Consider the following 23,424-nt stretch of genomic DNA (forward strand, 5'->3'; position numbering starts at 1 on the left):
AATCGAATCAATCGAATCAATGGAAGTATAACTTTTTGCTTGTTTTTGGCTTTGGCTTTGGTTTCGGGTGTGGCTGCTTAGGGGTTAGTTAGGTTTTGGCTTTGGCTTTAGCTTTAGCTTTGGTTACACTGTACAGATTTTGCTGCTGGTTTAACGTTATTTTCAAAATCGGGTTAAGGTGAGCACTTTTGGTGAAAATTGGAAGTGCCAGTGGGGGTTGGTTCAGAATATACATACTATACTCATGATTCAACTATTACTCATGATTCATCATGATACTTTGAAGAAGAAGAAGATAGTATGTATGTAGTTGTAGGATCTGCATGCCGCGTTTCCCAGTGTATCCCCTTCGTCGTTGTCGTCGTCACACAACACCTCCTCCTCGTTGCCTTCGACACCGGCGTTGTCGGCGTCCGGGAGTTTGACTGAGGAGGAAGGTGAGTATGATGAAGGGGAGGGGGATAGTTTGTTCGGGGATGGAAAGGATGAGGAACGTGCAGTGCGGTTGGTGTGGTTGTGTTCGCTGGAGGGAATGGGAAATCACCGACTCCGAGTCCGGGGGATATAGATATACTTGATGGCAACAACACCAACACCACGACGCGACGACGAACGTCGCTGATAACACATTCCCCGAATTTCCTCCTCAGGGATGTCATACGCCAGGTCTAGGTCATTATCAAGTTCCTCTTTGTTCTCTGGTCTTGTAGTGGTCTTTTTCGCATCAGGTTCAGCAAGATTTATTATCTTTTATATCCCCCCTCTCACCATATCTCTGTTTGTTCTACTTAACTCTACTCTGCGCTGTTTCATTTCAACATTCAGAATCATACTATCCATTTCCATTTCCATCCCATCACAAATCATCATCGATAATCATCCAGCGTCTACCACTCCGTTGGCGTCTATTGTAGTGATCCAAGAGATGAGGAAATTCAGATCATACGCGAAGCGCCGGCGCATTCCCTTTCCCCTGGATCTACAGTGATCCTTGCAATTGGAGTCCTTAATACAAAACATCAAGTTTTGTTTGCAACTCTTTCTTATGTCACAATGTCTCAAATTTAAATATCTAGAATCAAATTATAGCATGTTATGATGATCACTTAAGCTCACTATAATCAATGCTCAAGGACAAATTTTGATTACAGCGTATTTGGAAAATGATGACAGACATGATATTATTTTCTGCTCAGTAAAACAAGTTTACAGTAAGTGCATCAAGGACTCCAAGATCACTGTATTCTTCGAAGGACGCCTTGTACATCACTCCATCGATAAGGCTCCCTTTACTGAATTGCACTTCTCGGCGCCTGGGCGCATCAATAACAGCACGTTTGTATACGATGCACATTGCACAACATAAACAACAGGCTGGATCAGCTGGATTAAAGAAGATCAATACGTTAATGCAGGAGAAATTAGTCCAACCTAATAAGGATGTATGTAGTTTTGAACCACCTATGAATACCAACCGAATAATACCAGGGCAAACGGTCCTTGTCAACTGACAATCACCACCATCTTCTCTTCTTGGCTCCTCCCGATCAATTACACCAGTAGATAGCAGCTATATTGGTATGTCTTCACAAGCTATGTTTCTCTTTTTGAACAAACCAAAATTCATCAAGCTATGTTTCAGGACTCGTTCATGAATCCCGCGAAACCAGGCTATGCAGCTAAATTCTTCGCTGATTCTCCTAATGTTATCAGTTGAAAAAAAACAGTGTATAAACAAACTCCATTTTTACAGTAACATTCGGATGAGGTGGTTGGACATTGAGAATGATGAGATAATCAGAGTAATGAGCAGACGGAGGGACAAGCCGGGCCAAGAAGGAAGCCATGTTGTGGTATTTTGCGGTATGGAACGAAAACTGCGTCAATCGATGGAGGCGAGAAACATGCGATTGTAGGCCACTGCACTACCGTGCATGGCAAAAACTCGGCTCCTTCCTTGTGGGTTATTAAATATCAATTAAATATTATGGAATCAAAAAAACGGGGGCGCCTTTCAGGCGCCGACATTGATTCTTTGAGAAAAGCAGAATAAAAGTAAATTTACTTATCTACATATGGAGTAACAGGGAATAACCGAATGAGACGAGAAAAAGTAATTGTGACAGAGGGTGACAGTCCCGTGATATCCCGTGCCGGTCACAAGAAATCAATACAATTCAACTCAGTGTTACATTTGGCCAAATAAGGTGAAACTACTACCATAAAAGGAAATCAAAATTGTATGCAGCGGCGTATATAAGGACGATACTTCCGTAAACTACAGCCTCGTAACCTAGCCAAGCCTCACTGCATCTTGCTTATTTCCCACCCACCTTTCCATATAAATACTTGGTTCTACTGTCCCAGTTCATCCAAACTGGGACAGTAGAACCAAGTTGTTCACTAGTATCATACTATGAAATTCTCCATCTCCGAAACCTTCATGCAAATCTTCACCAATATCCCGATCACTTCGAGTCCAACTTTTTGGACATTATTGTCCTTCTTCACCACCGTGATCATTCTGCGCACCTGCTTTCCTCATGCCACGGTGACGCTCAACGGGCTTCAGCATCGTATTGATGCGGTTCAGAAGGTGATAGTGGAATATAGAGATATTGGACTCACAGCAAATGATGTGATCTCTGCATTTAATGACGACCAATCTTCGAGTCGGTATGTGCTTGTTCCACCTTTTTTAAACTTGGTCACTCATGTGTGACTAGGCGGCATGCTGCTCTTGAATTCGAAAAACGCTTGCGTCGGTGAGCCCCCTTTGCCGAGACAAATTGTTAAGCCTGATGTACGACTACATAGAATAAATCGAGATGCTCACAAGATTTTTTTGGAAGATGACAACACGCCCTGGACCCGATACCTATCTTTGCGACGCGTCAAATTTATCTCTTCATTGAGCAAGAAATTACACACTTTGGAAAAGGACATTAAGGCGCGTACTATTTCAGCCTTACCATAAATTTGATTGACCTACTCTCATCGGCTTGTTCAGTATGCTCATACTATAGACTTGGGGAATCGCAACAACCAGGCCCTGGAGTTGATAATACGTATTCATCCCGACACTACATCAGTGGGAGAACTTGAAGTTTAGAAACTTTGTGGCATGGACGACCCATAGTATTTCATGACTCACCTTTGTATACCCTTAATAGTTTGTCCGTACAGCATAATTTCATCAAGGTACCCTCTTGGTCTGTCCCCTCCCGGTCAAAACACTATCGCGGAAGGTCGATTTGATACAGAGAAACTGTTTTGGTGCTAAACGACAGAAACTTTTGTTCGCTGTGAATTTCACCTACGACACACCTTATTACAATTCCTCTCCTTGTAACTTACATAAAGTTTTCGCAGACATCTGCAAGCATCTGCGAATGCTCTTAAACAAGCAATCTTTGAGTAACAACAAAGGCAGGGCAACACAGAAGCGGCTAAAGAAATGGCCTTTGATTTTTTCGGATGAGGTAGACGAAGGGAAAGACGGTGGCGATAAGAGTTCCCCTCGCTGTTAGCAAGTACTGGAATGTTGCTTGTCATGGCCGCTGGAAATTTTTGTGCAAACGATGGAGATAATGAAAAGTTTCAATCGAGGCAATGGACCGTGGCTTCCACGAGCACCATTTCACTCCCACTTGCCAATTTTCATCGACGTGGCCACCGCTTTACCGAATCTTCTACAGCTATCCTGTCTTGGATACCGAGCCAAGCTTCCGGCTCCAACCTCTGTCTCCGCTTCCGGGACCGAGATTGGGATGGGGTTGGCGTATTCGGCAAACGCGAATCATCTGAGTGCGTTGGAGAATCAGACGTTCACGGGGATAGCGTATACTGGGAAGATGCTTTATCAGGATTAATTGCATCCGACGGAGTTGGCGGTGGCTGTTACGAGTCGGGTCGGAGGTTAGGGAAGAGGAGAAGAGGAGGAAGAAGAGTAAAGGGGTCAAGAGAGAGAAAGAAGAGGAGGAGGAGGAAGGGGAGTATACGAGTGATGGTAAGAAATGAAAAGAAAGGTATTGATTTCTTGTGTCGCACGTTATTAGTACTGACTGGGTTCAATCACAGATTCATCTCACCCTCCGAATTATTAACCCCTTCAAAGCTTCATTCTCTGCACCAGCCACACCCACCGATGCCACTTTCCCATCTCCAAACCCCAACTTGAACAAACGCAAGCGCGCTGTATCTTTCGCTGACCCTTCCTCCTCCCACTTCTCCTCCCCCGCCGTATCCCCATCAACCAAACAACTCCGAACAGCGCTCAACTCTGTTGCGGTTTCAAGGAGCATGTCCGATGCTGGCTCAACCATCACATTGAGGATATGGTGGCTCTACACCAAGCGGCAGAGCTCTTCTGCAACTTACAGTAGAGAGTGGAGAGGGTTTCGGGTAGGGCTGGGCCCGCGCGGGTAGGCAACACTGATCAGCGGGAAAGCCCAGAGCTATCAGCTACGGCGCCGGAGCTGTGAGGAGCGGGTGGGTGTGGTAGGTGCGACGAAAAATCTAGTTCCAATATGATAGTCGGGAACAGGAAGGATGAACTTAGAACGTTCATCGGCCCGCTCTCATCGCCTCTACTTTATCCTATGATAAGATAGCTCTTGATCTTATCTGGTTTATCCTATATATCCCAGGGTTTCGCACCGGAAATATCCGCTGGTTTCCGGATCCTGTTATACGTTCCTCCGATGCGTCTTCTTCTCTGTATTCCTTTTGTCGTCGTCGTCCTCCTCCTCCTCGTTGCCTTCGACACCGGCGTTGTCGGCATCTGGGAGTTTGACTAAGGAGGAATGTGAAGAAGAGGATAGTTTGTTTGGGGATGGGGAGGATGAGGAGCGTGCGGTTAGTATGTTCACTGAAGGCGATGGTGAATCACCGACTCCAGGGGATATACTTGATGGCAACCTACGGCAACACCACCACCACCACCACCAACGTCGCTGATAACATCTTTACTCTAATCTGTTTCTGTTCCATGTCGGAGTACTATGCATTTCCATCCCTCTCGTCTCGTCTCGTCGTCGCCCATGCATTCCGTTCAATCACATATGACTTTTGTACTTGCTTTCATTGTTTATCCTTTATCCTTCTGCTATTGTCGATGTCGACAATGTCTCCTACTATGCTGCTTCTACTTATGCCTCTCCTACCTCATCATCATCCTTGATTGATTGATCAATCCTCCGTCCTCTCCTCCACTGTTTTGGATACTATTATCCAAATATGTTTGTCTTACTCGCTCTTCTCATCTCTTTTTTTCTGCAAAGTTATGCTTATATTTCATTTATACCCCCTCTCCTTTCTCCTCTCTCTTCCTTCCTGGTTTCCTTGCTTACCTCACTTCCTCTGTTCCTCATTGCTTCCTTGTGGATCATCCTCATGCATAATCATAATGCATAATGCATTGTTTTGTTTTGTTATTGCCTCACATCGTCTTACCATATATACATACTGTAATCATACCAAATACTTCTTTTTGTATACTACGATGACTGTATGTGTATACATACATAACATACGCAATGGAATAACAATGGAATCAAAGGAAATATTTTTGTCTTTGGCTTTGGCTTTGGTTTCGGGTGCTCAGGGGTTAGTTAGGTTTTGGCTTTGGCTTTGGTTACACTGTACAGATTTGGCTGCTGGTCTTTTGGTTCTCCCAAGTGTAAGTGTTCCGACAGGTCAGAATTGAGTTAAGTTGAGGTGTGACTTTTTGAAGTGTGGGTGTTCAGAATATACATACTCATCATGATACCTTGAAGAAGATATGTAGTTGTAGAATCCGTACTTGGAAGTACAAACCGTGTCGGAACTGGAAACTTGAATGTAGGTGAGTACGGTACCAGAAGACCATGCATGGTCCATACTCATCATCTGAATGAGGGAGAGCGGAGGAGTTGGTTATAGGATGGTGATGGATGGATGATAGTACTACTACAAGGATAATGATCATGCGCCTCTTAAGTTTCTTAACCAACCTCCAAAGAACCTATAGAACAAAAAAAGGGAGGTACACCTTCATATAGCCCACCGCGAGGGTCGAACTCGCAGCCTTCAGATACCCGACAACACAAACAACCAGAAAAGTAAGAGTCTGACGCTCTATCCGATTGAGCTAGGCGGGCTGTAAATTCTCGTCACCGACTCCCTACCTCTCATCTCCTCTCCCCCCCCCTTCTCAAAGTACGCCTCCACCTTCTCGTCCAGTAATCCCAGTATCCAGGGCGATGTATGTTCATGTTCTGACTTCTCCGGCTCCTCGGCTCTTCGGCACATTTCTCGGCGGCTGGGCGCATCAATGACATCACGTTTGTCCCTATGGAAAAAGGCAAAAGCGATGCACAGCACAAACGACAGGCTGGATTGACAAGCGGACTCACGGTTTTCATTCCAACTGACAACCACCACCATCTTCTCTTCCCTGTTTCTTCCTGAGATCGATTACACCAGTAGATAACAGCTATGGTGTGTCTTCCTAACTAATCCTGGATGAACAAACCAAACTCATTGAATTATGATTTAGGACTCGTTCATGAATCTCGCGAAACAAGGTTACGCAGCTTATGAAGCTTCTCAATGTTCGTGATCTCCTGAACTATATATTCTTCAGTTTTGCCTTGCTAATTCTTTTAATCTAATCCATCCAGCCGACGTCTCGAAGACCGGAGGATCTGAATACAATTCTCCTGATAATCGTCCTCAGGGTGTTAGTCGTCCAAGCTGTGAGTGGATTATTACTTCCTCGTTGTATAATATGTTCTTCTTCTTATCATTAATCATCGATCGATGGACAACTTCTCCTTCCCGGTTCTCATATCCCACTTACTACCCCACGCATGCACACATAACAAGTCAACCACGACGAAGTCGTCCAAACCGCTGAACAGCACGGATCTGGTGACTCGGGGATGTTCTCTCATGCGATGAACTATGTGAAGAGTAACACGGTGAGTGTTTGCAAGTTTCTTTTCGTCAGGGCACCACGGGTAGTAGTAGTAGTAGTAGTCGTATCCTTGATCTTGATCTGTGGATATGTGTATGATTCTAACGATCCCCTCGTCTCATTAGCAAGAACACGAAGAACCCATCGATGAGGAACACGTTACGAATTCCCATCAAGAAGCGTATGAGAGGGGTAATGCTGGCTCCTTGAGTGCTGGATCCATGGGAAGCGCTGCTGCGCTCCAGGTACGTCTTTCTCTACTCCTGCAAGAAACTTTCCTTATCCTGATCGCCAATCGCATCAACCACTACAGATCTTCAAACAGTTTACCTCCGGCAGCGGAGGTGGAGGGTCCAAGAGCGAGCTGATCAGCATGGCGATGGCGGAAGCTTCGAAGCTTTTCGATCAATCCGGGGGCGCGGCTTCGGGTTCGAAACAGGATGCAGTGAATGGGGCTGGGATGATGGTTATGAAGATGCTTGTTCAGAGTAAGATGAGTTCGATGATGGGCGGAGGGAATTCTGGTGGGCTTGGTGGGATGAGTGGGATGCTTGGTTTGGTGAGTGTTTGTGGTTGGCGTGATGATTGATGATGATTCTATCTGACAATGACTTCTAGGCGTCCAAATTCATGTAATCTATCTATCCAAATTCCATGAACTTGGGAGTTGGAATTGGAGTTGGAGTTGGGGACAATGTATGATTTAAACATATATCAAAGACAAATGAACAAGTCAACTGTACGTTTCTTAAATCGCTGTTGAGACTACTTGTAACTTAGGACTACTTGTGGTTCTCAAACTATTGCTTGAATACCCGAAAATATCTTTACGATTCGATGCGAGTGTCGAACGAGGTTCTTGACGAATAAGTGGCACAAGTCCTGTGCTGTGTTTCACCGGAATCTGGAAGCTGATACGTCTACCAGCCGGTTAGTCACAGGAGAAGAGGCACCCAGCTTCATGCGCAAGAACGGTCACGCAGGGTATCCCGCTCTGAAGCTTCAAAACACGGGATACGTACACACATTAAGATTTTTGAGCGGGTACTACAGCAGCTGTTTGGTTTAGCGCGAACAGAGTGCCCGAAGGGATGGATGATCTACAACGTGAAGTATACCTACCTGGCCCGGCGTTGGCTTTAGCTTCAGCACCACCATACAAGCCTGTCGGGACAATCTATGTACACCAAGCTAAATCTACAGGAATGTGCATCTGACTCGGACGGAGTACATACATACTTAAAGCGATATTTTGTGGTGAGCAACACCCTGCAACACCCTCCACCATTCATGTGCACGATGCCTGACCCCACCCCACTGTTTACTTCCCCAGATATATGTGCAATACAATCATTCGAAAGACACCGAGTCCCATTTACTCTAAATTTATGTAAAATGGAGCTCAATATCTTCGGCAAACATCTAATAAATGCTCCTCTTGGTCGTCAATATCGTCATGAAGGCTCCGATCCCCCCACTTTCGATGTCATAGATGATGTTTTCTGCAGCGCCTGCACCACACTGTCGCATCATCGTCTTGCGGGGCTCGTCATGTATTCTTATTATTCAACTGGATTTACGTTTCCGTTCGTAAAAAGGGTATAAAAGCAGATGTGTTTTCGGGGTATATCCCCCATCTCAAGTCTTCACAGCACCAACACACCCCACACAGCGCATTTAACAAAACCCAACCAATTATGTCTTCGAACAGAAACCACACCCAAACCTACGAGGTATGTTCCTTCGTCGATTCTTTCTCCTTACCATAAATACCGATTGCACTCTGTGTCGTTTCGTTCTGGTAGGCCGGTGACCACGTCCAGTACCAAGCCATAGGCGGGGGCAAAGGCACGACTTCCACCACCGAGGGAGAGATTCAGGAAGTTATCACCCATAAACGACCCGCTGGTGATACTGGTGTTAAAGTTAATGTACGTTGTATCTATCTCTCTATCTATCTTTTGTGTCTCCTAACAGTTTTTGTTCACCTACATCGATCCAGGCTACCCCCGAAGATCCTCGCTACGTGATCCGCAATGATAATGCAAGTGCTCCTCTGTATTCTCTGGGGGGAATTATAGACGCTGACTTGGGATCGTTCTTTTCTTTTAGACTGGCAAGGAGACTGCATACAAGGAACAGAATATTGACGGTGTCACGGAGTAAATGATTGGGTGAACACTCAGGTCATAGAGATGAATCGCACGAGAAGTCACAATCATGAACGATGTGGCATGGCATCATTGTAAAAATTAGTAGCCAAGAGTTGGGCCCAACTCGATAATTGTAAACAAGGTAAAGCTTTTGGAACTACATAGTATCCTCAGGCTGAAATGCAGCGAATATTATACTTTGCGATGGGTGATATTATGATTATTCTGGTGAAATCACTTGAATCATGTTCAAGTTTGGCAGGTTAGCAAAAGAGTTGTGGATTGCGACCAAGGAGTCAAGATGCGTATATGTCAAGGTGCGTATATGCACCGAAGAGCCCTGTGCGCATATACGAACTTGACCCCTCATCCTACGTAGTATGCCATGTATCTTGCAAATTTGTGTATTTACTGTACTTATCTCTAGCTTGGTCGAAACCCAAAGTTATGGCATGGAAGCCCGCCTCAACTTCGATACCTGCAAGCCCCACCGAACCTGTTCTCTCCGACTCATCTGTTCTGAAATCTGTAATCATAGAAGCAAAGCGTAGAAACATGGTCAGACACCCGTGACGACATTGAATAGCCAACCATACGCCTGCCCACAAGTCGACCCGCAGCGATATCAAGGACAGGCAAGGGAATATCGGGAGATGTAAATATGCTCACATGGATCTCCGTCCTCAACCTCCTCAGATCACAATAACATTCTGCGATCCTCCGGATTCTCCGTATGTGGTATATGCAATTCAGGAACAGTCTTCGTATGGGTGTTGGTATGGATGTCGGTATGAACGTTGGTAGGGATAACGGTACAGTGGATGTCGGTATGAACATCGGTATAGATAATGTCGGAAGTGATTCAGATGTTGGTGGAGTTTGTTCCGGATAAAGTTGTACAGATTTTTCCTGAAGAGTCGAGGGATCCTGAAGGTGGATATCATGTAGGTTATGCGTTTCGAGGGAGAGATCGAGGATCGTTTCTTGGATACTACCACATGAGTAGAAGAAAAACAGGAGAGTAGGGAAAGATCACGACAAGACATCAATGCTCTTATTCATCTTTCGATGAGATGTTGCATACTCACCGCATCATTCGTTCTTCGTACTCCATCATCACTTCCCATTGTTGCATCACGTCGAAATAGCCAAAGTTCTTGCGCGCGACTTCACCTGTAACTACGGCCGAAGATGTCCTCGTTGTACCCATCATCATCGACGTCTTAAAACTCCCCAGGACCTCATCTACCTCCTCCGCCCTCTCGCATAACTCCCGCATCGTTATGCACACTCGGGGCCAAGGCGCGTGCCAATCATGGTGATGATGGTAATAAGCATCATGATCCAGATCGTTATGATACGTCGATTCCGAAGATCCAGACAAAGTACCCGTACAATAGAACCTCCAGGCACGGCGGACACATAGTGTGAACACCAGTGTAGCGACGAGGAAGGAAGTGGTAGGGGACCAGGATAGTAGGGGTGTTGATCCCGATTCTTGTTGAGAAGTAAGGGTTTGTTCAGTTAGCTGGGTGAGGATAGAAGGGAGAGAGAGGTCGGAGAGTTCTTCGGATGAAGACATTTGTGAGTGCGATGCAGTGGGATACCCAGAGTACGCGATTTAGAATCTCGTATTTAACGGTACGCGAATAAAAAAGGGAGAGAGAGAGAGAGAGAAAGAATTCGAAGTCTACCTCTGTGAGCTTATATAGCCACTCGTCACTTTGGAACGCACGAATACAAATACCACTGCTCTTTGCTTGGTTCTGGGTTGAAGCTGAAAATTCGAATTATGAATGGATAATACAGCAATGACGCTTATAAGGGATTACCTCTTACCACCTTGTGACTTGCCGTTCTCTTCGTATTTTGCGTGGCATTAGCTATGGCATCTATCAGCCGAAACATTCAGGGAAAAGACCAAGAAAAAACCAAGAAAACACAGTCACGTACAGCAGGACAGAAGGGATATGAAGATGTAGATGATATTGGTATAATGCATATGTTATTGTTATAGGTAACCGAATTGCTGAGTTATATTTGCTGGAGGGCTTGATACTGCTTGATATCATACGTAGACTCCCCAACAGCCGAAGTGGCTCGCTACGATTTGATCAAAGGTCTTGATATCATGATACGTAGGCCCTTGACCTCCCTTGACTCTTTCTGACTCTTTGATAGGTTTTTTTGGCGGGTTCGGAAACTCGATATATGCCGGCGCATGATTTCTATATTACACACATACACAGAAACAAGGAGCCACTACACGGATCGGCTCTCCGCGCCTTAGTACCTACCTTACTTACATGGTCAGAATAAGAGAATTCAAAAAAGCATTAAAGGCATTACTTCAGTGTATACAGGAATGCGCAGTGGAATGCCTAGCTGCTTGGCTTTTTCTGCCGGATATTTGTAAGGCAACGAATAACAGCGAATGAGATGATGGCCGATTTCGGACTTGGGGGCTTTGAGGCGTTTATACTATTCGTTCGTTCGTAATTGTCGGCGTCAGCGCCAAGACCTCTTCGGAAAGCTGGAAAATCTGATAGGATGCAGATTGGTGGTGATAAAACGATGAGAATCAAGGGGTTTGTGGACATATGTAGATCGCAGCTGATGACAGGTTGTCAAGTATCTCAAGGACCTTGGTTTGGGCTGTCTTTTCGGGATTCCGACAGGGCTTGCTTGGAGTTTCCAAGAGGAATTGACTGACCACCATAAGCCGAAAACCCGATAACTAAATTGAATCACAGACTGACTATCAGTATGTCCAGCTTCGCGCTACTACATAGCTCATTGCGATCGCCAAGCTTATTCGTGACTGAGTCGGAGTGAGTATCTCTTGGAGCCTGAAGCTTGGCTCGATATCCGAGACAGGATAGCTGTAAGGGATTCGGTATAGCGGTGGCCACGGTCGAGGAAAATTGGTTAGTGGGAGTAAAATAGAGTAAAATAGGCGCTCGTAGAATTCACGGTTCTGTTCAAGGCCTCGATTAAAACTTTTCATCCATGGTTTACACGAAGATTGTTAGCGGCCATCACAAGCAACGCTCAAGTACTTGCGAACCATGAGAGGAGCTAGCAGAAATCCGAAGTATTTATCCAGTGTACTAGGTGGAACTCTTACAGGATGTTATCTCTCCAGTTAGTCCGATGTCTGTCTTGGAACGCCGAGCCAAGCCTGTAACGAGAGATACTCTGCCACGAATCCAACAATCGACGTCACTGTGGCACTCTCAATCAAAATGCTTAGGTGGCTTAGGTAGAACGTAGGCAGCCACACTGAGCCTCGAACAAACGTCCGTAACTAGGTCTAACTAGGTTTGACCTCCCACGTCCGTCCACACATAGTACTCAAGCTAGTCATCCTTCGGATATGGCCAGCCACGACCGATGTCTAGGAAATCGATTGCCTTTGATATTTTTGCCTTTGATCTCAGTGAGGAAGACAATCGTGAAGTTCAAGTCCATTATTCAAAGTTCTCGCTCTTTCCTAAATTGGAAGTATACTCCCTGTTTCTCCCGTCGTTCTGCTCCAACATCAGCGCATCAGCAAAAGGCACCAGACTGGACCCACATATGACCTCGACTTTCAACGTTAAACGTCAAACATAACTTTCGTCCGCAACTCGTTCCTCGACTGCCATACTCGCGACGACCTCCTCATCTCCCGGACCGATTCTGAAAATCTGATGTTTGACCCCCCCCACTTGCTCAAGTGTGATTCCCGCGTCTGTATCCTCCTTACCCGCTAACAACAACTCAATTCCTTCCTGGACAAAACTATCACGCGCACGGCGCGGCGGATAGCGAAGAAGAAAACAATCCCATAACACTGAACAAGTGCTAGGAGAGCACAGTGTACCCGCCGACTTTCAAGCCTTTCATTAATCATTCCTTATTATCAATTGACATATCCCATGCTTGAATTTAGCGGTACTCAAGCTACGAGTCCAGAGGACAGTGCCGTTTTTGATTTATCGCTCGTTCTACTTGAAACCTACTTATTGAAATATGGTACTGAGGAGCATTGGGCTACTACATACTACATACCCCACGCTGTATGCGAATGTTCCCTGATATGTACTGAAATAATGATGAATCAAAGCGCGCAAACCCCAAATAGTCCGACGCGTCTCGACCAATGTGAAACGGAGCTTTTCAACTTGAACAACTTGAAGAGTTCGAATACTCCGACCACGCAGGCCTGCAATTTCTACAAATATCTTTTATGAGAGGTCAAAGACCAGGTCAAAGCGAGGGACAATGTCAAACTTTACCAAATTGGAACTGAAGAACAATGGATCGCGCTTTGTCGTCAACATGTGATCGTTGCATGACATCCATTTAAGCGCGTCTCCTCATTGTCCAAGCAAATTTCAATCTTAAATTTGCTCCTACACCACCTGGAATACCACCCACCGAATCATGGAACCGTTGTCAGCAAATGATATTACAGCCCCAGCTCCCCTTCCTCAGACACCCAAACCGAAGCAGGATCATGGCCCGCCTGTTGTCGAGAGCACTCCAATGAGTCGAAGATGTACTACACACGCCGAAGACGAGGTTCCCAAGCGTGCAGATGTTGTAAATAAGTTCCTCGAAGATGATATCAGCGACCGTCTCGAAGTTTCTCTCGATGACTTCGCGACCTTGATCCTTGATCTTCCTGCTGACTGGCAGATTAGGGACGACTTCACCCTGTTGCCGGATAGCGAAGCTGTGAAAGATGCGTTTGCAGCGTATCTGAAAGTAGCAATAGGAGAGGTAGATGGTGGAGACCAGAAGCGGAAAGGCATGGCTGGGCATGAAAGCGGGTTGTACCAACCCCTGGCGAATCTCTTGAATTCATTGAGAGATGGAGAGGGACGACGTGTAGGAAAGGACATCGACGAAAAGATTTTCTACGTTCAGGATCCCCGACCGGTATTGGGCTCATTGATAGCGAGGAAACCAGACCTGGGAGGAATCTACATTGAGCTACTGAAACTTACCAAGAACAAAAAACTCTCGGATCACCTTGCAAAGAAGAAAATTGTTGGCGTTTTTTGGGGACTCTTGCTTTATTTTATCGAGGTCAAGCACGAACAGGGGAGATTTGTCGGTCTGAATGTGAATAAAGAAGGTATATTAACTGAACTTTTTCTGCCCTATACATTTGGCTCACCTTAACACTTTTTGCAGAGGCAAAAACACCGACGAATGGATCATCAAGGTCGGGAGTATCCAAGCAGCATGGATCAAGACAGACTTCGCAAACAGCAGGACCTTCGACTTTGCCTATTCCGCAATCAGGCCCCTCGCAGTCGCAGTCAATCAAACGCGCTAGGCCGTATGAAGGACCTGATGCTACCAGTATGTGCTAACGTCTGATTTCGTAGAGATTTGAAATTTACTTGCGTCTTTAATTCCAGTGGCCCGGCCGAACAAGAAGGTCAAATCCCACTCGACCTCTCAGTCCAACACTCGAGCTTTGAGACAGCCCGCGAGAAGATCGAAAAGGGCAGGTAAGCCAATATGCCACCTTTGAATTTGTCTTGATACTGAACCAAAACGTTCAGGTCCTTCATCCCGCAGTCAGTCAGATACGTTGCCCTCCATAGCGTATTTGGTATCACAATCTACCGCCTCTGTTCCGGCATCTACTCCCCTCAATTCTACATCCACCAGCTTCGGAGACGAACATCGACCGGGGGTTACCATTCAGAATCAGGGTGGCAAGAAGAAGACCGTAGAGATTCTGACGTCGCAGGACTACCAGGAAAGGGCGGAGGCCGAAAGGAAAGCAGAAAAGGTGTTGACTCCGACGCAGGGACAGCATTTAACAAGAATTCAGTGCGCGAGCTACGCCAAAGAAATGCTTTCGAAAGGATTTATTCGAAGTCATGCTGTGGGGATCACGGCTGACGATACTAGCTTGCGTTTCCAGTACTATGACCGTTCAAAGGTTGTCGAGAGCAAAGTAAGTGTTTTTTCGGTCGTGGTAGTGGCTAAATAATATGCGTGCATCACCGGGCCGGCTCACGTCTTACACGTTTTTTCTGTTTTTCTCACCATCACCTCTTGACTGTTTACTTTGATCTAAGTACTGATCGACACGCTCTTTTCCCTCTTTCCTTCAGCCCTTCAACATCGTGAACGACGAGGTGAAGAAGCTCTTCATGGCTATGGTCTGCCAACTCAACAAACTTTCCACGGAGAATCTTGGATTCATTCCCAACTTGGACCTCGATGGTTTTGATCACCTACGGAATCCAAAGCAGTTGAAGCTTCCACACAAGAATGGAATAGATCCGTTGGTCGGTTCTACCTATGCCTTCACGGGGAGCGATGGTAGGAGGCGAAGAGTCAAAATCACGAAAGTCCTCTACCGCGCTGAAGGCATCATTGGTCGATGCTCGATCGTTGTTGAGGTGGAGTGCCTTTGTACGGAAGCTGGTTGCGACTGGCATGAGGAGGGGCAGGCGACAACGAAGGTCATGAAGATCAGCTTCCCAAGCATGACTCGGCCTTCTGAAGACGGCCTTATTGGGGAGGCTAGGTCGAAAGCAGAATCGTCTGGCGATCTTTGGGCTCTCAACCATCTTCCGGAAGTTATCGACTCCATCACATATCCATACCACGAAGAAACCACCGTTCAGGGCCGTTTGAAGAAACATCTCAAAGATGATTATGAGGAACGAGTAATGCGCGTTACGTTTTCGGACAAGCTACAACCACTTTCAGACTTGGAAGACCCGAGAGAGTTCGCGCAAGTATTTTACGATATTCTACAAAGTACGCCACTGGTTGAATCATTATATTTACCCTTGTTCACTATTGTTCTCGTACTCCCCTAGTTCACCAGTGGCTTTACGAACGTGTTGGAATTCTTCATCGCGATCTCAGCTCCGGAAACATTATGTACAGGCGCAAGAATGGAAAAGTCTATGGTGTTCTGAACGATTTCGACCTTTCATCTCGCGTACGAGATATGGACAAGGGCCCAACGTCGAAACAACGCACCGGTACCCGACCGTTCATGTCTCTCGATCTGCTAAACCCCGTTTGGGTGGGTGGTCACCTTTATCGTCACGATTTGGAGTCTCTATTCTACATCATGCTTTGCCTTGCCTGTCGCTACGAGGCGCCTGGCGTAGCCTCACCTGACCCACGACCCTATTCGGAGTGGTTCAGTGGGACAGATGCACAGATCTTGAACAGCAAATCTAATTTCTTTCTTAACGCTCTTGGTGAAGACCTACCGGTTCAAACTTATTTCTCCGGCTTCGAGCAAGGGTTATCGGACATTTTCGAAGAAATACGTTCTGGTTATACGCTACGACCACGAATTCATTCGAAAAAATCGGGGAAAGGCTCAGAAGTTCGGAACCGAAATACTTCCCGAGACGCAAACTATGAATGGACAACATTGGATATGCACGTCTCCTACGCTATGATGCGCTCAATGATGTCCTCTTTCGAGGGGAAACCTCTCGAAACTCGGTGGGTCGGAAACCCAGATCATTGATTGTAATTCCTTTGCTACTTACCCTGTACCGTTGACTGATGAATGCTTTTCTGCTGTGATATTTGCTACATGTACTTGGATACTTTCAATTTAACTATTGTAACTGGTTGTACCATATATATTCTATGTTCGGAAATGCATATTAGGAAATTAAACAAGCGGCCCCGGAATGTTGAGGTCGAGATTTTAGCACAAAAACTTAACAAGTACATGGGATTAAACCCTAATCTTGTAGTGAATATGAAGAGATTAGGTATAAAACTCTCCAAAAATTCTCTGCTAGAGTTTGCTGAGCCTTTTGAAAAATTTTTCCATGAAACAATCATGAACAATGGAAGATAAGTGAATGAAATCTGTCTTGGGGGGGACTTTACTGAATTGAGAATAGTTGTTGTAATGGGAAATTTGGAGTTTGATGCAACTTGAATTGAGGTAAGAGTAAGATGGAGATACATATATTGCTACTGTGACGGTGTTATCGATTATGAAAAATTTGAATTTGAAGAAAATAAGGACACACCTTATTCTCATCCACCTCTGCAGCTGACTCGTACACGCGCCCTAGACCAAATTCACTCCAACCCGATCATACTCATTCTTCAACCACGCCCAAATCTTGTCGATCATCCCTTCTTCACGGTATTTCTTCAGGAGGTTGACAATATTCTGACCCGCTGGTTCACCATTCTTGTCGAGTGAGTATACGGCATTCATGGTTGTTCTGTGAATTACATCGTTTGGCTGAGAGTTGCTGGCATTATCTAGATCGTTCGCCTGGGTATCACCAGCGCGTAATCCATTGGTTCGTATCACAGGAAGAGTACCATCTTCGATAGGGACGCCGCCTGGAGCGTAGCGGGCGCTTGTGAGGAGATGGAGGTGTCTTTGTAGAGTACAGATTAGTAAAACAATAAAGAATGTAGGTCGTACGGTACCTCTCTCCGCTCTCCTCAATCCCAATCGCTTCCCCAGTCATCTTCTTCACCCACATCAACGTCCTCGCAAACACCCCGAACCAGCCAGTCATTCGATCTTGGTACGGAGTTCGGACCAAACCTGGATTTGCGTGGATAAATGTTACACCTGCGCTGGCGTCTACAGTATTCTGTGCCAGCGCCTCCAAAGTCAATGTAGTAAGCGTCCCGAAATGACCTCGGATAGCGCTGAATGGGATTTTAAGGGCCGGAAAATCGGTTGGGTAGATGATTCCTTCGTCGCAGCCACAGCCAACAGAAACGACACGTGCGAGAGAATCGCTGGCAGAGGCGTTGAGCAGAAGAGGCGTGAGATGTGCAATCAGAAGTGTTCGGTCGTAGTATGCTGTAGCTAGGAACGCGTGAAGTCCTTCGGGTGTTACTGTAAGCAAGAAGTCCAATCAGTACTTTTACGACCAGGAGAAACGGAGAAACCCCCAGCTACGATCAAAACTCGGCGTCCCCGTACTCAAAAACACCAAATTCACCTTGCTCTCTCTCCTCTTAATCCCCTCACAGACTTCCTCCACCGCCTTCATCTTACTCAAATCAGCCTTCAACCAAATTACTTCCGCACCACCTGCATATCCCTCCGGCCCCAAACCCTTACATTCCTCGATAATTCGTTCCGCGGAGGCTTTATTCCGACCGACGAAGTATATTTTTGGTTGCACGGCATGAGAGACGAGAGCTTTGAGTGTGCTTTCACCGATGCCGGAGGTTCCACCGAGAAATACGCAGACAAGGTGCGGAGGGAGGTGGGTGGAGATTAGGGCGTTGGATGTGTGTATTGAGGAGAGGGTGACCATACTTGGGCTTTGAGAGCTAATGTTGTGCAGATCAGGTAGGTTCGAGGTGTGTAGGGCTCCATCGCGATAGGAGCTTTAAAGGAGAAGAGGATTGATGATAGTCGGATGTCGGAGAATGACATTATAGTGCCAGAAGAAATTGATCAGATTTAGGCGCCCTCCAGCCTGCCTAGCTCAATCAGATACAGCGTCAGACTTACTACTATCCAATCTTCCGACACCACTTATTATCTGAAGGCTTCAAATGTGTTCTCTGTTTCTTTTGCTGTATGGAGGTACAGTATCCTTCAAATCTAACCAACATGTGGCTAGACCCGCCCCAATTGTGTTATGGATTACCACTTTGCACATTGTCCGCGTAACTCAGTGGTAGAGTGTGAGATTGCAATCTGTTGCATTATCTCGAAGCCCCGTGTTCGAACCACGGCGCGGACTTGTTTTAGATTCTCGTTTTCTTCTTTTTAATCTCGTACATTGGAACTGATGCTTGTTGCGGTGCTGCTCAAAGTTCAGGTTGTTTGTCTTTTTGCATTTTCATGTTTCCTTATGAGTGTAAGGATTCCATCATGGTCAGTCTTTTTTTTTCGTCCATGAAAATGCAAACAAAACCAACCCCGGACTCCGATAATATGTTGAGCTTTCTAAGATGTGGATGCTAATTATAACTCGTCAGCGCGTCAATAGCTGGACTGATTGAAATGTTTCCAAATCCCCTCGTTTGATTTCCTGATATACAATTGCGAACATAAGATATACAAGTATGATACAACCAGTTACAATAATGAAAAGAAAAGTATCCAAGTACGTGTAGCAAATATCATAGCAGAAAAGCATTTGTCAGTTTTGTAGTGAAGAATTACGCGCATGAGAGTCAATGATCAGGGTTTCCGACCCATCGAGTCTCGAGAGGTTGCCCTTTGAAAGAGGACATTATTGAGCGTATTTTGGCGTAGGAGACGCGCTTATTCAATGTGGTCCATTCATAATTAAATTTCGAGTCTGAGTCTGAGTCTTCGTCATCGTCATCGCCTAGGTTCCAGGCTTTTGAATCTGTCTCCGATGCCGGCGGGTTCGAATAGGCCAATGGGCGTAGCGTATAACCAAGACGTAGTCCCTTGAAGATTTTCCACAACCATTGTTTGAAACTGGAGAAATAAGGTTGAACCGGTAGACCTTTACTAAGCGCGTTAAGAAGGAATTTAGATTTGTTGCTCAAGACCTCTGCATCTGTGCCACTGAACCACTCTGAGTAGGGTCGTGGGTCAGGTGAGGGGACACCTGGCGCCTCGTAGCGACAAGCAAGGCAAAGCATGATGTAGAATAGAGACTCCAAATCGTGACGATAGAGGTGACCGCCCTCCCAGTCAGGATTCAACAAATCGAGAGACATGAACGGTCTGGTACCCGTACGTTGTTTCGAAGTGGGGCCCTTGTTCATATCTTGTACACGAGATGAAAGGTCGAAATCATTCAGAACGCCATAAACTTTTCCATTCTTGCGCCTGTACATGATATTTCCAGAACTGAGGTCACGATGGAGAATCCCAACACGTTCGTAAAGCCACTGGTGAACTAGGGGAGTACGAGAACAATAGTGAACAAGGGTAAATATAATGATTTAACGAGTGGCGTACTTTGTAGAACATCGTAAAATACTTGCGCGAACTCTCTCGGGTCTTCCAAGTCTGAAAGTGGTTGTAGCTTGTCCAAAAACGTAACGCGCATTACTCGTTCCTCATAATCATCTTTGAGATGTTTCTTCAGACGGCCCTGAACGGTTGTTTCTTCGTGATATGGGAATGTGATTGAGTCGATAACTTCCGGAAGATGGTTGAGAGCCCAAAAATCGCCAGACGATTCCGCTGTCGATCTAGCCTCCCCAATAAGTCCGTCTTCGGAAGGCCGAGTCATGTTTGGGAAGCTGATCTTCATGACCTTCGTTGTTGCCTGCCCCTCCTCATGCCAGTCGCAACCAGCTTCCGTACAAAGGCACTCCACCTCAACAACGATCGAGCATCGACCAATGATGCCTTCAGCGCGGTAGAGGACTTTCGTGATTTTGACTCTTCGCCTCCTGCCATCGCTCCCCGTGAAGGCATAGGTAGAACCGACCAACGGATCTATTCCATTCTTGTGTGGAAGCTTCAACTGCTTTGGATTCCGTAGGTGATCAAAACCATCGAGGTCCAAGTTGGGAATGAATCCAAGATTCTCCGTGGAAAGTTTGTTGAGTTGGCAGACCATAGCCATGAAGAGCTTCTTCACCTCGTCATTCACGATGTTGAAGGGCTGAAGGAAAGAGGGAAAAGAGCGTGTCGATCAGTACTTAGATCAAAGTAAACAGTCAAGAGGTGATGGTGAGAAAAACAGAAAAACGTGTAAGTAACTTGAGCCGGCCCGGTGATGCACGCATATTTAGCCACTACCACGACCGAAAAAACACTTACTTTGCTCTCGACAACCTTTGAACGGTGATAGTACTGGAAACGCAAGCTAGTATCATCAGCTGTGATCCCCACAGCATGACTTCGAATAAATCCTTTCGAAAGCATTTCTTTGGCGTAGCTCGCGCACTGAATTCTTGTTAAATGCTGTCCCTGCGTCGGAGTCAACACCTTTTCTGCTTTCCTTTCTGCCTCCGCCCTTTCCTGGTAGTCCTGCGACGTCAAAATCTCTACTGTCTTCTTCTTGCCACCCCGATTCTGAATAGTAACCCCCGGTCGATGTTCGTCTCCGAAGCTGGTGGATGTAGAATTGAGGGGTGTAGACGCCGGAACAGAGGCGGTAGATTGTGATACCAAATACGCTATGGAGGGCAACGAATCTGACTGACTGCGGGATGAAGGACCTGGACATTTTGGTTCAGTATCAAGACAAATTCAAAGGTGGCATATTGGCTTACCTGCCCTTTTCGATCTTCTCGCGGGGTGTCTCAAAGCTCGAGTGTTGGACTGAGAGGTCGAGTGAGATTTGACCTTTTTGTTAGGCCGAGCCACTGGAATTAAAGACGCAAGTAAATTTCAAACCTCTACGAAATCAGTCGTTAGCACACACTGGTAGCATCAGGTCCTTCATACGGCCTAGCGCGTTTGATTGACTGCGACTGCGAGGGGCCTGATTGTGGAGTAGGCAAAGTCGAAGGTCCTGCTGTTTGTGAAGTTTGTCGTGATCCATGCTGCTTGGATACTCCCAACCTTGATGATCCATTCGTCAGTGTTTTTGCCTCTGCAAAAAGTGTTAAGGTAAGCCAAATGTATAGGGCAGAAAAAGTGCTGTTGATATACCTTCTTTATTCACATTCAGACCGACAAATCTCCCCTGTTCATGCTTGACCTCGATAAAATAAAGCAAGAGTCCCCAAAAAATGCCGACAATTTTCTTCTTTGCAAGGTAATCTGAGAGTTTTTTGTTCTTGGTGAGTTTCAGTAGCTCAACGTAGATCCCCCCCAGGTCTGGTTTCCTTGCTATCAATGAGCCCAGTACCGGACGGGGATCCTGAACGTAGAAAATCTTTTCGTCAATGTCCTTTCCTACACGTCGTCCCTCTCCATCTCTCAATGAATTCAAGAGATTCGCCAGGGGTTGGTACAATCCGCTTTCGTGCCCCGCCATGCCTTTCCGCTTCTGGTTTTCACCATCTACTTCTCCTATTGCTACTTTCAGATACGCTGCAAACGCATCTTTCACAGCTTCGCTATCCGGCAACAGGGTGAAATCGTCCCTAATCTGCCAGTCAGCAGGAAGATCAAGGATCAGGGTCGCGAAGTCATCGAGAGAAACTTCCAGACGGTCGCTGATATCATCTTCGAGGAACTTATTTACAACATCTGCACGCTTGGGAACCTCGTCTTCGGCGTGTGTAGTACATCTTCGACTCATTGGAGTGCTCTCGACAACAGGCGGGCCATGATCCTGCTTCGGTTTGGGTGTCTGAGGGGGGGCAGGAGCTGTGATATCATTTGCTGACAACGGTTCCATGATTCGGTGGGTGGTATTCTAGGTGGTGTAGGAGCAATTTCAAAATTGAAATGTGCTTGGACAATGAGGAGACGCGCTTAAATGGATGTCATGCAACGATCACATGTTGATAACAAAGCGCGACCCATTGTTCTTCAGTTCCAATTTGGCAAAGTTTGACATCGTCCCTCGCTTTGACGTGATTTTTGACCTCTCATAAATGATACCAACTTGTATTCCAAGGGTAATCAGAAATTGCAAGCCTGGGTGGTCGAAGTATTCGAGCTCTTCAAATTGAGTTCGAGTTGGAGTGTAGACATTGCTTGACAATTTACAGCCACATCTGTGTTTATGTGTTTTTGGGAGAATATACTACATGGGGGTGGCTTAAGAAGACCGGCACAGAAGTTGTAAGATTGTTTTACAGTGATTCTCAGAATATCCTCACTTCGTTACATTTAGGGATCGTCTATTGATTCAAAGAAAGGAATCGATGTCCCCCATCGGTCTTAACGGCTGATCACAGACATCCAGGCCAACAGCATTGTGGTCTCTCTGGACAACGATATCTCGAGTAAATTCGAGGATGTCACAATTGGTACCGTAAGTTGATAAAACACGCTTGGCCTAGTATTGATGAATGAACTCAGGAAGTTAGGATGGTCTGGACTCTGGAGAAAGATACATAAGTTGAAGCTCAAAGCTTGATATACCCGCGATTTCTCAATGGAATATTGGATGTAGTATGGAACAGTGATTTGTCCCAGTTGAAGTCTGCGTTTCACAAGCTGCTCAACGAGGCTTTGAGCTCGGCGGCGGCGATGAGTGGATGGTAATACATATCCGCCGTGACACTGGCAGACAGCCTTCGATCGCGACTCTTATGGTTGCGTCGAAGTGGCGGGGAAATACTTATAAGAAGAATAAGAAGGCGTGATACGAGGCAAACTTGCCGCTCGGACGGCAGACCTATTGTATGAACTCAGATTAGCTTTTCCGCATTTCTGTTCGTTCCTCCTAGCTAGGCCTGGTTCTCAATATCAACTTGCTTTCATAGCAAGGA

The 23,424-nt window shown here is 46.0% G+C and overlaps 9 protein-coding genes and 2 non-coding genes across 11 annotated transcripts; 4 read left to right on the forward strand and 7 right to left on the reverse strand.

The window, feature by feature from the left end:
- Positions 1-202: 202 nt before the first annotated feature.
- On the reverse strand, positions 203-1,005 carry C8R40DRAFT_1261534 (uncharacterized protein). Its single transcript, XM_046233831.1, has 2 exons — positions 769-1,005; positions 203-714 (listed from the first exon to the last, which is right to left on the reverse strand). The coding sequence occupies exon 2, from the start codon at positions 657-659 to the stop codon at positions 261-263; it is 399 nt and encodes a 132-aa protein (XP_046092017.1). The 5' UTR covers positions 660-714; positions 769-1,005; the 3' UTR covers positions 203-260.
- C8R40DRAFT_1064717 (uncharacterized protein) lies at positions 877-1,847 on the reverse strand (the record flags this gene model as incomplete). The annotated part of the gene is made up of 4 exons (XM_046225577.1): positions 877-1,005; positions 1,211-1,383; positions 1,513-1,570; positions 1,752-1,847. 4 exons carry the CDS (start codon positions 1,845-1,847, stop codon positions 877-879), a joined length of 456 nt encoding a protein of 151 aa, XP_046092018.1.
- Positions 1,848-2,672: 825 nt separating this feature from the next.
- On the reverse strand, positions 2,673-3,394 carry C8R40DRAFT_4317 (uncharacterized protein). Its single transcript, XM_046235048.1, has 5 exons — positions 3,328-3,394; positions 3,155-3,268; positions 2,993-3,083; positions 2,837-2,878; positions 2,673-2,774 (listed from the first exon to the last, which is right to left on the reverse strand). Exons 2-5 carry the CDS (start codon positions 3,187-3,189, stop codon positions 2,709-2,711), a joined length of 234 nt encoding a protein of 77 aa, XP_046092019.1. The 5' UTR covers positions 3,190-3,268; positions 3,328-3,394; the 3' UTR covers positions 2,673-2,708.
- A 159-nt stretch (positions 3,395-3,553) lies between these two features.
- On the forward strand, positions 3,554-7,802 carry C8R40DRAFT_1232990 (uncharacterized protein; the record flags this gene model as incomplete). Its single annotated transcript, XM_046233322.1, has 10 exons — positions 3,554-3,807; positions 3,867-3,995; positions 4,059-4,424; positions 4,650-4,857; positions 6,539-6,593; positions 6,663-6,737; positions 6,868-6,962; positions 7,084-7,203; positions 7,272-7,517; positions 7,577-7,802. 10 exons carry the CDS (start codon positions 3,554-3,556, stop codon positions 7,592-7,594), a joined length of 1,566 nt encoding a protein of 521 aa, XP_046092020.1. The 3' UTR covers positions 7,595-7,802.
- Positions 6,040-6,140, reverse strand: C8R40DRAFT_t22. The gene has a single exon. It is a non-coding gene; the product is annotated as a tRNA-Lys (tRNA).
- Positions 7,803-8,655: 853 nt separating the features above from the next.
- C8R40DRAFT_1164358 (uncharacterized protein) lies at positions 8,656-9,124 on the forward strand (the record flags this gene model as incomplete). The annotated part of the gene is made up of 4 exons (XM_046230483.1): positions 8,656-8,691; positions 8,764-8,889; positions 8,961-8,984; positions 9,071-9,124. 4 exons carry the CDS (start codon positions 8,656-8,658, stop codon positions 9,122-9,124), a joined length of 240 nt encoding a protein of 79 aa, XP_046092021.1.
- A 358-nt stretch (positions 9,125-9,482) lies between these two features.
- Positions 9,483-10,693, reverse strand: C8R40DRAFT_1164359 (uncharacterized protein; the record flags this gene model as incomplete). Its single annotated transcript, XM_046230484.1, has 3 exons — positions 9,483-9,637; positions 9,708-10,102; positions 10,200-10,693. 3 exons carry the CDS (start codon positions 10,691-10,693, stop codon positions 9,483-9,485), a joined length of 1,044 nt encoding a protein of 347 aa, XP_046092022.1.
- A 2,846-nt stretch (positions 10,694-13,539) lies between these two features.
- C8R40DRAFT_1157490 (protein kinase) lies at positions 13,540-16,621 on the forward strand (the record flags this gene model as incomplete). Its single annotated transcript, XM_046229631.1, has 4 exons — positions 13,540-14,236; positions 14,673-15,073; positions 15,234-15,888; positions 15,951-16,621. The coding sequence occupies 4 exons, from the start codon at positions 13,540-13,542 to the stop codon at positions 16,619-16,621; spliced, it is 2,424 nt and encodes an 807-aa protein (XP_046092023.1).
- Positions 16,622-16,933: 312 nt separating this feature from the next.
- C8R40DRAFT_1232994 (uncharacterized protein) lies at positions 16,934-18,404 on the reverse strand (the record flags this gene model as incomplete). The annotated part of the gene is made up of 4 exons (XM_046233323.1): positions 16,934-17,085; positions 17,142-17,504; positions 17,557-17,977; positions 18,041-18,404. The coding sequence occupies 3 exons, from the start codon at positions 18,402-18,404 to the stop codon at positions 17,183-17,185; spliced, it is 1,107 nt and encodes a 368-aa protein (XP_046092024.1). The 3' UTR covers positions 16,934-17,085; positions 17,142-17,182.
- Positions 18,405-18,756: 352 nt separating this feature from the next.
- C8R40DRAFT_t2 lies at positions 18,757-18,839 on the forward strand. Its single transcript has one exon. It is a non-coding gene; the product is annotated as a tRNA-Cys (tRNA).
- A 436-nt stretch (positions 18,840-19,275) lies between these two features.
- On the reverse strand, positions 19,276-22,382 carry C8R40DRAFT_1031188 (protein kinase; the record flags this gene model as incomplete). Its single annotated transcript, XM_046223150.1, has 4 exons — positions 19,276-19,976; positions 20,039-20,693; positions 20,852-21,252; positions 21,689-22,382. The coding sequence occupies 4 exons, from the start codon at positions 22,380-22,382 to the stop codon at positions 19,276-19,278; spliced, it is 2,451 nt and encodes an 816-aa protein (XP_046092025.1).
- Between the last annotated feature and the right edge of the window lie 1,042 nt (positions 22,383-23,424).

The sequence above is a fragment of the Lentinula edodes genome, assembly GCF_021015755.1.
Source record: "Lentinula edodes strain Le(Bin) 0899 ss11 chromosome Unknown C8R40scaffold_1, whole genome shotgun sequence".
In the NCBI taxonomy this organism is placed as follows: Eukaryota; Fungi; Basidiomycota; class Agaricomycetes; order Agaricales; family Omphalotaceae; genus Lentinula; species Lentinula edodes.

Excerpts from the sequence above, each read along its gene's own strand:
- C8R40DRAFT_1261534 (XM_046233831.1), bottom strand. The coding sequence starts at position 659 with ATGACATCCCTGAGGAGGAAATTCGGGGAATGTGTTATCAGCGACGTT.
- C8R40DRAFT_4317 (XM_046235048.1), bottom strand. The coding sequence starts at position 3,189 with ATGCTGTACGGACAAACTATTAAGGGTATACAAAG. Across the intron at positions 2,879-2,992 it reads TACTGAACAAGCCGATGAGA|GTATCGGGTCCAGGGCGTGT; the intron begins GTAGGTCAATCA and ends TCGCAAAGATAG. Across the intron at positions 2,775-2,836 it reads TCATCTTCCAAAAAAATCTT|GGGGCTCACCGACGCAAGCG; the intron begins GTGAGCATCTCG and ends GTCTCGGCAAAG.